The sequence below is a fragment of the Colletotrichum navitas genome (genome assembly GCF_030913465.1).
Source record: "Colletotrichum navitas strain CBS 125086 chromosome Unknown LY79scaffold_174, whole genome shotgun sequence".
Classification (NCBI taxonomy): domain Eukaryota; kingdom Fungi; phylum Ascomycota; class Sordariomycetes; order Glomerellales; family Glomerellaceae; genus Colletotrichum; species Colletotrichum navitas.
In genome coordinates, this window is record NW_026850720.1 from 4,072 (window position 1) to 16,141 (window position 12,070).

A 12,070-nucleotide genomic window follows, 5' to 3' on the forward strand; every position below is an offset into this window, starting at 1 on the left:
GTGTCAGTACGCTGTGGTTTATGTCTTTGGATCCCTTGATCTTTGCCTTTTGTTGATGTTAACTTGGAAACACCGGTAACTGGTTGACTATTGGAAGATCGTAGGAAGGGCTAGCTGTAGCAGTAGAGGAGTAGATCAATCCGAACGTTAGTCACAAGTCCACAATCAAACCCTGAGGGACCATTGTTAACTTCATCACTTTCCCACCTAGATATCTCGCGCAATATAATCACATTGTAGTATATTGAGTACGAAAAGCTCTAGGGCTATATAAGAACTCCTGTGTCAAAGTAGTTATAAGACCCATAATAGAAAGCACTTCCAGTCCAGCACTCACAAAGATTTGAATCCGTAGGAGATGAATATACAAATACGCTAAAACTAGGGTAGTTTGTTACGCAGTACTCAGCGCATGACCCATAGTCACTGTTCCAGGGTAAAACCTGTACTAATCGGCTATTTGATCCATGATACAGATTTTGGCAGTATCTGTGAACTTGGCGTCCGTTTGACAGAATATAGGGGTCTGTTTGCTGTAAACAGGGAGCACGTCTCACTGGTTGAGCTGAAGGGGTTGGACTAGATGTTGAGGATGTATATATAGATGTTTGGGATGTAGTTGTCAGGGATGCAGATGTTGACGTTAAGGATGAAGACGTAGATGGTAAGGATGAAGACGTAGAGGGTAAGGATAAAGACGTAGATAGTAAGGATGAAGACGTAGATGTTAAGGATATAGATGTTAATGTGAAAGGTGAAGATATTGTTAGACTAGTAGAGCTACTACTGCTGAGAGATTGAGAAGAGATTATAGTAGGGTCAAGCGACGTGCTTGTAGAAGGACTAGAACCAGAGCTGACAAAAGAGGCAGATGAGGTACTTGTGGAAGTGACAGATGCTATAGCAGAACTAGAGCTAACAAAAGAGGCAGATAAGGTACTTGTAGAAGTAACAGATGCTGTAGTAGAACTAGAGCTAACAAAAGAGGCAGATGAGGTACTTGTGGAAGTGACAGATGCCGTAGAAGAACCGAATGCTAAAGAACCAGATGTCGTAGAAGAAGGGGATAAGGTAGTAGTGGAGGAACCGGACGTCAGAGCAGAGCCAGTAAACGTTACAGACGATGTGGACAAGGATGGGGGCAGAAGGAATGATCCCGTAGGAAGCAAAGCGCCGACGATCTGGCCGTTAACACACTCATCGGCTGTTAGGATTAAGCATGTCAGCTATGTATCTTAGGAGTCACCCAGGACCATGCGTCTCCGAAAGTAATAGGTCTAAAACTTACTTCTGTAGGCGTACAGAAGGACAGGCTGGCAGCCAGCAGGCCCTGTAGAGTTGAATGTGAGGTAGACCTGGCCGGTCGAAACCTGGCAGAAGTTTGCTTGGCCGTTTGGGAGGCTCGGGTTGGTGAAGCGGAGGACGCCGTTGTTATCGTCAAAGGTGTCGGTTATAGTGTTAGCGGGTGGGACGCCGGTATTACGTAATTCCTTATAAGCCTCACTAGGGCTGTAGAAAATGGGGTTGCCGGCGTCAAGGAGCTTGCCTAGGGAGATAGTGAAGATGGTGGCAAAGCTGCAACTGCCGCGATTGCTAGTAATTTTGTTGTTAAGGAAGCCACCATAGTCCCTCTTCTGGAGACCTCGCTTGGTGATGACAGGCATAGGGTTAATAAAAAAGATAACAGAACTGGAAGTGGCGCTGGCTGAGGCAGATGAGCGAGACGTTATGGTAGTGGTGACGGTGGTTCCAAAGCCTGTAACGGTAGATCCGGAGCCTGTAACCGTGGTTCTAGAGTCTATAACAGTGGTTCTAGAGCCAGTGAGGGTGGTCCCAGAGCCAGTGACGGTAACAGTAGTTCCCCCAATGACGGTCACGGTATCAGGTACCGTTGAGTTTATGGCCGGGATGGTGACAGTAGTTCCGCCGATGACAGTCACAATGGCACCAGGGGGGACGTCGCTAGTCGGGAGAGGAACCAGCTGAAGGAAAGTCGACAGGTAGGTAAAGCAATACGCCTCAGGCAAGGCCCTGATAAGCTCTGTAGAGTCAAGGGCAGCTGTGCCGAATCGGGCAATGAGGCTGAGGACGAAAAGTATATGTCTTTTGCCCATTGTTTCGGAAATAGTACGGACGTAGTAAGCTGGGGAAACGGATGAAATCTAAAGATGCAAGGGATTGGGTGAGAAAATGGGCGAATGGATGCTGAGCGAGTGTAGATGATTACACCTTCTTGTCTGATTAGGAATCGAAAAGATGATACTTGGATAAGCTAAGTACAAAAGCTTACGCAGCAACAAAAAGATTCTGTTGACAAGCTCGACATTATATCATATATAGCACATGCAGGATTGGTCTTGCAGACATGCAATCCGAGACAAACCGAGACATTAGGGAGAGAAACAGCCAGTCAAATCCGGTCCGAGATGGCATTCCTCTCTGGGTCGCAAGACTCAATAGGGAAGTTCTTGACTATAGTTTAGGAACGCTCTACCACCCTAAAATGGAGTGTGGAATGTTAACACAGAGACCTGTAATTTCGGTCTGAGGTGAGATATAAAGCCAAGCGATAAAGATCCGAAACCGCTTTCTGGAACTCGGGCCGAAAAACCTGGACAGTCGGCTGCGTTCGATTCATGGGGGCTGGCATTCCTGGTACCCAAGACACAAGGCTTAGGCAATCAGCCACATTCGATCGATCTATTAATTCATTACTCCGACTCGGGCCGCTAGACTGAGGGGCAAGTTCTCGGCTAATTATAGCTTGGCAATTCTCTCCCTCGGAGCTCCCGCGAATGGACTCTGGAATTTAAACACAGAGACCTGGACTTGTGTAAAAGACTGAGGTGAAATTTTAAGTGAAACAGAATAGAGTCTTTTGGTTAAGCCGCGGATCGTGGGCCTGAACCGACAGTCGTATCTAAGCAAAGAGTGCCCAAGAACACTCCCTATTTACATACCAGGACTTGCGTCTCGGCCAGTCACAGGGGCTTACTTCATTCCGCCTTATGGCTTGTTATGATCGTGTTTATTGTTGCTGTCATTTCACTCTTGGTTTTTCATATTCTTTGATGGAATTACCAGGAGCTGTGGTTATTGATCTTCGCAGCTATTGCAACTCTCCCCCATCTTGTTTTTGTATTTTCACACCATAATTCCGGTGCCTCCCAGTAGTTTATCTTCTCTTCGAGTTAGCAGGCTGTTGTGAATGTTTGTGTTCTTGATGTAATCATGTTACTTAATACCGGCCCATTACTGTGAAGGACAAGGCAAAACGCGTCTAGGGTAACTAACGTTAATATTTTAAGTCATCGTGTGCTTATTTAGCATTGTCCACTTGTCTAAACACGCTTGCTTCTGAATATTCTATTACGTATAACTCTAGTTTGTTGCTACATAATAATCTTCTATTATCTTTCTTGAAGCCTCCTGTCTTTCTCGGGCTGTTTTGGCCTACCACTCTTTTCATTTATCTCTATTACCACACAGTTTCTGGCGGCGACAACTACCTCACAATGTATTAAGCTATGTCTCTCCTGGGGGCTATCGTCGCTTTAAGTTCCGCCGCCGCAGCTCAGCAGGTTATCTTCGCCATACGTACTACTACTGTCACCTAGTGTGTCACCGCTACTGGCGGCGTAGTCCCTACCTGTGCCGGCTGCTTACTGGCTCCAATTGTTCAGCCGCCTACTGTTACTGGCGGACCTATCTGCGTCCAGATTGAGGCACCTGAGTGCTAGCGCTGTGGCTGTAACATATGTACCTATATTGTCAAGTTTACTACTGAGTACGAGGCCTTCTGCTCTACTGGTATTATCCAACAGACGTATACGTGCACTGAAACATATAAGGGCATGCTTGCTATACCTACAATTCTCTCTGCTAAGTTTCCCCTTGGCTTCACTAGGGACGTTCAGACCTGCTACACCTGCGGCCAAACACCTATAATTGCAACAGTAACCCACCCTATTACTAAGCCCCAGGCCACGCCTATTATAATTCCTGCTGGTGGTGCTGGCTTTGGCCCTAGCCCCGGTTTTGACTCCGGTTTTGGCTCCGGTTCTGGCTCTGGTTCTGGCTCTGGTCCTGGACCTAGCTTAAAAGGCGGATTAAAAGCCCCTGACAGCACATGTAAGCACACCTATAAGCGTATAATTAACTTAAGACTTAAGAAAGCTAATAATAACGTTTATGTAGCTCTAAGGACTGTGACGACTGCTGACTCTTACTCTATTGTGCCCCTAGCTTTTGTACAAGTTATAATCTTCTTTGTGATTTTTGTTCTGATATTGTTTATTCTTTAAGAGGGGCGTTGTCACAAAAAATAGACACGGGATAATAGGATTTCATAATAGCATTAAAGTCTAGATAAGTAGGCTAGTTACTAGAAAGGGCAGCAGCGTAAACACATAGTCTAGGGAAAACGTTAACAATTAAGTTAAAGCACCTACTTTCTAATTACCCCTATATTACAATTATGTATATCTACCTTATATCTACCCCTAGCTACCACTAACCACTATATATATACTATTACCACTTTTATAGTTCTTATCTAAATAACTTTATTTTTTTAGTATTTATTCTTTATTACCTTATAGTTAAATATACTAAGTTAAAGATTACCTAGGCAACAGATACTATTACTACTAGTAATAGTATATATTAAGTATCTAAGACCTATAGTATCCTATTTACTACTCTCTAGAACTATCTATCTAGTACCTAAAAGAAGGCTAATGCCTTTAAGGACCTCTAGTAACTACTAGCTACCTAGGAGGCTAGCCTAGCTAGTTAAGTAACTACTTAGGCTAACCTTAGGCTACTACTAACCTATTAATAACTAAGGGATTTTACTTATTATATCCTCTATACTATAGGAGATACTTAACCTCTAGGTAAAAGGTAAGTAGATAGCTTTATTTAAAAGAACTTATTTATTAAGGTCTAGAAAAGTTAATTTATTAATTTAAGGTGTATTAATAGGGTATTTACTAAGGTTATTAGGGACTAGTTTAAATATTTTACTATACCTTATATCTAGGCTATTAAACTAGCTAATAAATATAATATAAATAAAACTAGTATCCTTAAGAGCAAAGGTAATAATAGGCTAGTGCTAAGTAAGGCTATAATAAAGGTAATAAAGAAAAAGTAGCCTAGATTATAAGCCTAGGTATTTATTATTAAGTATATATTTACTAAAGGTATTTTTATTTATCCTTTAGTTATATATAAAGGTAAAATAATTTAGTAGTAGTAGTTTTTTTTTAATTTTACCTTATATAATAAATAAAAGTTTATAGTAATAGAGAATAAATAAACTACTAATAATACTACTATTAAATAGTTATAAAAAGTCTTTTTCTTTTAGACTAAGCCTTTTTAACTTAATTAGGCTAAACTACTTATCTTAGATAAGTATAAAAGCTATATAATAATAGATTTTATATAAATATACTATACTAATAATATTTATTTATTATTTTTACTACTATATACTTTTTATATCTTTTAGCTACTTAACTAGTTAGTCTTTAGCCTTATTAAGGTAGTATATTAGAAAAAGCTTAAATATTTTAGTTAGTAGATTAACTTTACTATTATAAGTAAAAAGAACTTTTTTTTTTACTATTAAAAAGCTTACTTAGCTAGTCTAACTATTAGTAATATTAAAAGTAGCTAAAAATACACTAGGTTATAGCCTATTAGTACTATAAAGCTACTTATAAATAGGCTACTAGTTTAAAAGGTAATATTATTATTAATAATACTATTAATACTACTTAAAGTAGCTACTAGAGATACCTATATAGCCTAGGATGCCTATAATATAAAGAGATAAGTATTAGCCTTATCTATAGTAAAGTAGTCTATACTAAGGAAAATAAAGGACCTTAGGGACTAACTATAGCTCTTTAGTTAACTAAAATAAAATATTACTATATAACGCTAACTATTTAAAAAGGTTAAAAAAGGCTTCTAAGAAAAGTCTTATAAGCTAGCTATTACTTAGTAAAAAATTAGCCTTTTAGAAGCCTAGGTTACTAATAGTATATCTAAGAAATAGAAGGCTATTTATATAAATACTAATATAAAGTTTATAATAATTAAAGAGGTATAGTAAGCCTAGATAAAGGTAAATAAAGTTAAAAGTAATATAGATAAATCTAGTGTATCTAAATTACCTAGTAAGGCTAAAAGTTATATTATTGTAGTATCTAGATAATGTTAGTAGTTAATTAAATAAGGTAGTAGTTATTATAATAGTGATGTTTTTAGGTGATTGTAATGTGGGGGTGATCAGAAAGTGGGTGCTTTGACTTAAAAAGAATCTGGTAAACTATAACAGTAGTAAATTTTACCTAGAACAAAGTGACACTACCACGTAAAATCAACTTCCCTTTTGCCTAATTTTTCTTGGCATCTTTTCTTAGTGAAACAAGTGGTCCCTCACTCTAATTCTTAACAGCTGGAAACCTTTTACTTCCTGTCCCTGGAGACCTTCCGCGATGGCTTTACAGCCGCCGCCAGACACTAGACCACTGCCAGCACCGCGCGCTAGCCCTGACCACAGCGATATATTGGGTTAAGAGCTAATTAGGTTTACTACTAAAAAAAAAAGATAATAAAAATACTTTACTAGTGATAAAGTAGACCCGGCGAACCGGACCGCTTGGGTAGGGTTAGGCCTAGGTACAGGGGGGGGGAGGGGGGAGGAGACAACAGGCTGCAGCCTAGCTAGGGGAGAGAGCAGTAGTAATTAGGTAGGTACCTATACTTGCTTAGTTGAGCCGTCGCGATGGATGGCTTCGTTTGCTTACTTCAGCTGGCTGTTGAGTTGTTTTGACTGAATTGACGGCAGCGCTGCTGGCAGAAGTGCCGCTTATATTGTATCTTGTTACCACTTGCCAAAGACTCTTGAAGGAAACTAGTTTAAGTTACGATTACCAACATATCCAACGGCAATAGAAAAGCATTTTTGTTCGGTGAGTAACATCAAGATCTACCTCTAAGCATGTAATTATTAAGACTTCCCATATCAAGACACCACCCACGTCTAAACTCGCATCAATCCAATCACAACACAGCCACGCAGGCATAGGTGTTGGCCCACAGACCAGTACAGGAGGAGCCAACGGCTGGGTTCCAAGAAACAAACTGGGCGGCAGTGATACCGTATTGCTGAGCAATGGTCGCGCAGGTGTTACCCGAAACCACGAAGTGGAACGTCTTGCAGTTTTTGGTCATTCCGTCCTGGATCGGAGCGGGCGTCGCCACACCGTTCCCCGGGTTGGTCGGCGAAGGGGTATGGCCGACAATGGAGATGCAGACATATACATCTAGCCAGAGCCCGCTGCACGAGCCACCTACGCTGGGGTTCCACTCTACGAACTGCGATAGCGAGATGCCAGACTTGCTCGCAATGGCGGCACACGTGTCGCCCGAGATAACTCGGTAGAAGGCGTCACAGTTGCCGACCATGTTTGGCTGCGTGGGCGTGGGCGTGGCAATGCCGTTGCCTGTGGTGGTGGTGGCGGTTGGCCGGCTTGTGGCCGTGGCGCCGCCGATGATGCCCACGCAGGCGTACGCGTTGGCCCAGAGCCCCGCACAGCTGCTGCCGGCGGACGGATTCCACTCCAGGAACTGGGCCAGCGTGATGCTGTTGGCGCTGGCCACGCTGGAGCACGACTCGCCCGACTGCACAAAATAAAACTTGTTGCAATTCTTGACGATCTGCGCCTGCGTCGGCATCGGCGTGGACACGCCGTTGCCGATTGACGTCGTGGTGGTCGATGGTATGGTCGATGACGTGGTCTTGCTGGTCAACGTCGTGGTTGGCCCGGCCGTGCTGACCGGGGGCTCAAAGAAGGCCTCGACGCAGTACGAGTGGCCCGTCTGCAGGACGCATGTGTCCGTGATGGACGGGTTCTGGCCAGTCTTGTCAGCAGGAAACTTTCACGAGGGAAAACTTGAGTTGTCTCACCCATCTGCGGAAGGAGACCAAGTCGATGGCGTTCTCGCTTAGCAGGGTGCTGCAAGTCTTGGCCGAGGTCAAGTCAACCCACCAAGTGCAGTACGGGGTGGTGTTGGCATCATATGTCAACGAAGGGCTTGAGCCATCGCGGCGTTCATGAGCCACGCCGGCGAGCGCCACGTCGATGAAGCTGCCGGCGAGCAGGAGTGAGGGCAGCACGTAGGGCAGCATGGTGTTGTTAGTTCTGCCTGATGATGGCGTTGACACCGATGCTATTGTCTTGCGTCTTAGCGATAATGGACTACTGTGATGGGTGGACAATCTCGTCATCTGCCCGACGACACATGACGGTCCAGAGTGTAGGTATATATGGAACCTTTCATATCCCTATCCATTTCCTAGCGGGACGGACGATTAGGCAGACGACACACCTGGTATCCTGGTCGGTCAGCCTGCCCGATCTGAAAGCCTAAATTGGAAGACACTAATACCGCGGGCTTTTCTACGTAGTAACTTGCTCAAAAGGGCATTGCGGGGCATCATAAGCTTCCCCAGTTCTGATTCAGTTGTCGGCCTGGGAGTCCCTGCATCATTTAACAGCTGCAGGGCGTCAGCTAATCCAATATTGCTACCAGACGTAGCATCGTCTTATGCTTAGTTTTATTCTTGACTGGTGGATACCTCCCAACAATCCATGGCCACTCACATCTCCGGAGCAGCTGACATCGAAGGGTTGTCAAAGATCCAGGCGTGGACCCTTGTTGTCGACTTCCGACTGGTCCAAAAGGTCTAGGCATCGACAGACCCCAGTTGGTGGAAAAACTAGGCAGCAAATGGAGAAGTATAGGTACTGCCAAGCAAGCGATGTGCGGGTAGGGCGTCAGGCACAAATCGCTCGCCAAGCCGCTAGACCTCGAGTGGGCAACAAGCTCTTTAGCTGCCTTTAACCACATTGAGCAAAATGAGTGTGGTTAATGTCGTTTAGCCTGCGGCCAGGAAGCCATACACTTCTAGACCACGGCGCTTCCACGGAGGACACAGCCAACCTCGAAATGACAGTCGGAAGCGAGATTAGAAGACGTGAGTCCACACTGTGGTTTACTAGCGAGTACAGTGAGCCGCGAGGATGTAAAGGTCTCCGTTTCTTTCGCTTTCGCTTTCATGTTCGGCTTATTTCTTCGTGGTCATCACGGGAATGGCATCACCAGCTTGTACCATATGTTAGCCTGGGACGAGTAAGAATGAGGATCTAGAGGCAAAAAAATGGATCCGCAAGTGACATGCTGCAATTGTGGCTTAAATCACCTTGTAACATAATATAGACAGATCATGGTATTTGAGACTGATGGCGTGGTTTCCAATCGCACTGCTCTGGCTGTATATGTTCTTGTCTGGTATATACCCGAGTGTTGCTATCGGTTCAGGGTTCCGTACTCAATATGTGCGGGGGGGAAAGAGAATACGCTTTTGTCTGACCGAGTCCTTTTCTTATGCATGCAATCACCAATACAGACTTAGGAAGAGGAGAGGACAACATGTCCATATCCCAACCGCAGCTGACGTTGAAACGCCCACCCTCACACAAAGGCGTTAGCAGCCCCAACAATGACGCCAGTACTAGCAAGCATCCACATATCCCTTTTCCCAGCCAATCCAGCTGTGTTCGTTGCGCTGCTTGCCGTCCCGGTAACACCCGTGCCTGGGGCTGTAGTCGATCCGGACCCCGAAGACGACGAACCGGCCGTGACGGTGCTGCTGACGGGGGGCATGTCATCTAGTACGCAGCTGGCGTAGGCGATGGTCTGGTTCAGCCAGGCGTGGTTAAGCTCGCCGAAGTGGCCCCAGGCCGACGCGCACTCGACCGAGAGCGAGCTCACGCTCGCGCTGTTGCTGCGCCAGAAAGAGGCGGCGGCGCTCTCGTACGACGCAAAGGCCGTGATCAGGGCGGGAGTCGCCGACGCGTAGGTGGTGAAGCCGCACAGCTGCGACGATTCGGTGACCCGGCAGTTGAACAGGTCAGTGCCCGTGGCCGTCTCGAGACAAGGCTCGACCAGCTCGTCGACGTACATGTCTATGGCCTTGCTCAGCGTTCCCGAGGGCTTGGGCACGTCGAAGTACTGCGACAGATTCTGCGTCGCGCACTGCCACGGGTCGCGCTGCGTCAGCAAAGGCTCCGGCGTCGTCAGAGGCGGCGCAGACATTGAGGTCAACGAGGGCGCCGTCGTCGCTCCCGGGGCCACAACGGTGATGGTCGAGGCCGAGACGGCTGCCACGGAGGCGCCTAGGATGGCGAGGACAGCCACCTTCATCATTAGGTTGAGATTGGAGTCGGGTACGATAAAATGATTGCTGCAAAAAGCCGGTGATGGTATGGCCGAGCGATGGAGGACGTTGGTGAAAATGAAGAGCAAAGTATCAAGACAAAAGAGAAGGGGGGGTCCAACGAAGACGCGAGTGACGAATATTGACGACGTTGGAATGCCGCGCCGGTAGTCTCGCGTCTATGTCAACTGCAGCCATAGGTATACATGTAAAGGGAAAGGCCTGTTGGCGATCAGTCTGACAGCGAAGGAAATTAGCCAAGCAGAGTACAAGTGGATTCGGTTTGATTTGCGCTGTGCCGGCTCGGGGCGGAATCCCAAAGCAGTTCGCCAAGGCCGCGAATACCACCGACGCCTCCGGGAATAATGCACGGCGAGATTGATCATGGATGCGAAGGTTAACCTCTTTGTAGTAACTTGTTCTGCCTGGCCGTTTGTCAATCACCCGCACGACCCCTTGCCAGTGGGCCCCGGAAAGTAAACGAACACACCTAAACCGCTTTAACTCTAAGCGCCCGCCTCATCCCCTCCCTGCTCCATTGCAACCATGACCGCCTTCGTCTCCTCGAGGCACTCCTGCTTGCGATACTGTTGCAGATTAGGCCAGCCGTGACGCCTGTAAACTTCCTGTAGGGCCGGGATAGGATTCCTCCTCCTCCTAGTCTCCGAATCCAAAACCTGGTACTCGTTCCACGGCACCCAGCGCAGCGAGCGGTACTCGGCCTTCAGCACCTTGAAGAAGTCGACGACAGACCAGGCGGCGCCGTCGGCACGCCAGTCGGCCTCGTCATCGTCGTCACAGTAGTCGTACGGGTCGTCCTCGATGCAGCGGGGCCCGTCGCGGAGCCGACCAGGACACTCGGGCCAGTAGACGACCCCAAGCTCCGTGTCAATCAAAAAGACATGGTGCTCGCTCATCGTCAGCCCAACGACACTCTCAGGCACGTGCTCCATGATGGCAGGGCCCTCGGTGACGGTACGAAGCCCATCAATGTCGCTACGGCCCTCGCGCACCCAGATACCGGACATACGCCAGTCTGCCCAACCCCCACCCGGGGTAACTTGGGGTATCTCGTTGTCAGGTAGATCCTCGCGCACGTACGGTAAGTGCGAAAGCAGGCTCAGCACCTCGTCCGATTTGCCCAGGTCCTGTAGATCAGAGGCCAACGTCGGCCACCCCCCTGGCGGCGGGTGGACGACAGCTGACTCGGGAAGGTACATCTTGGTCAGGAAGGCATAGAAGTCGGTCACAGCGGTGACCGTGGCTTCCTGCGAGTACTCGACTTGGTCAAGCGTCGGCATCTCGTCCTCGTGTTGCGGTCCAGGATCCTAGCGGCGTGTCCGGTATCACCTCTGCTTTGTTGGGTTATGCAGAAGGAGTGATATCAAGGTGTATTTTCTGACCGGGAGTTGAGCCAACCGTGATTGAGAAGAATGAAAAGCGAGAGCGGAAAAGGCCAGAAGTGGACAAGGAATTTTGTGTGTGCTACCCGTCTTAGGTAAGCAGTCATATTGCGACCTTATCAGGGGCGATCCTGGTCCCCTTTTTATTTCCCGGTCAGGTCAGCATGAGCCTTCTACGCCAAGTCCTTAGCGTTCGGCCGACCCTCGAATGTTGCCTAGTTACGGGGTAGAACCTTTAATATCACTCATCACACTCCCATGGGCATAACAAAGAAGATGTGCACCGGAAGTCATATCCGGATTGAGACGTGTATCTGTACATGCGCGTTGTCCCTCCGAGGATGCTAATGTATAAGCTTCGGAAGGA

At 46.8% G+C, this 12,070-nt stretch overlaps 5 protein-coding genes across 5 annotated transcripts; 1 reads left to right on the forward strand and 4 right to left on the reverse strand.

Moving 5' to 3' along the window:
* Nucleotides 1-226: 226 nt before the first annotated feature.
* Nucleotides 227-2,286, reverse strand: LY79DRAFT_573028 (uncharacterized protein). The gene is made up of 3 exons (XM_060559424.1): nucleotides 1,289-2,286; nucleotides 1,020-1,204; nucleotides 227-899 (listed from the first exon to the last, which is right to left on the reverse strand). Exons 1-3 carry the CDS (start codon nucleotides 2,112-2,114, stop codon nucleotides 267-269), a joined length of 1,644 nt encoding a protein of 547 aa, XP_060407204.1. The 5' UTR covers nucleotides 2,115-2,286; the 3' UTR covers nucleotides 227-266.
* Nucleotides 2,287-3,362: 1,076 nt separating this feature from the next.
* Nucleotides 3,363-4,372, forward strand: LY79DRAFT_663967 (uncharacterized protein; the record flags this gene model as incomplete). Its single annotated transcript, XM_060562859.1, has 4 exons — nucleotides 3,363-3,581; nucleotides 3,618-3,713; nucleotides 3,777-4,131; nucleotides 4,356-4,372. Exons 1-4 carry the CDS (start codon nucleotides 3,528-3,530, stop codon nucleotides 4,370-4,372), a joined length of 522 nt encoding a protein of 173 aa, XP_060407205.1. The 5' UTR covers nucleotides 3,363-3,527.
* Nucleotides 4,373-7,080: 2,708 nt separating this feature from the next.
* On the reverse strand, nucleotides 7,081-8,209 carry LY79DRAFT_529670 (uncharacterized protein; the record flags this gene model as incomplete). Its single annotated transcript, XM_060556132.1, has 2 exons — nucleotides 7,081-7,932; nucleotides 7,988-8,209. 2 exons carry the CDS (start codon nucleotides 8,207-8,209, stop codon nucleotides 7,081-7,083), a joined length of 1,074 nt encoding a protein of 357 aa, XP_060407206.1.
* A 1,346-nt stretch (nucleotides 8,210-9,555) lies between these two features.
* On the reverse strand, nucleotides 9,556-10,290 carry LY79DRAFT_585099 (uncharacterized protein; the record flags this gene model as incomplete). Its single annotated transcript, XM_060560469.1, has 1 exon — nucleotides 9,556-10,290. One exon carries the CDS (start codon nucleotides 10,288-10,290, stop codon nucleotides 9,556-9,558), a length of 735 nt encoding a protein of 244 aa, XP_060407207.1.
* Nucleotides 10,291-10,685: 395 nt separating this feature from the next.
* On the reverse strand, nucleotides 10,686-11,954 carry LY79DRAFT_573033 (uncharacterized protein). The gene has a single exon (XM_060559425.1). The coding sequence runs from the start codon at nucleotides 11,599-11,601 to the stop codon at nucleotides 10,807-10,809; it is 795 nt and encodes a 264-aa protein (XP_060407208.1). The 5' UTR covers nucleotides 11,602-11,954; the 3' UTR covers nucleotides 10,686-10,806.
* Nucleotides 11,955-12,070: the final 116 nt, after the last annotated feature.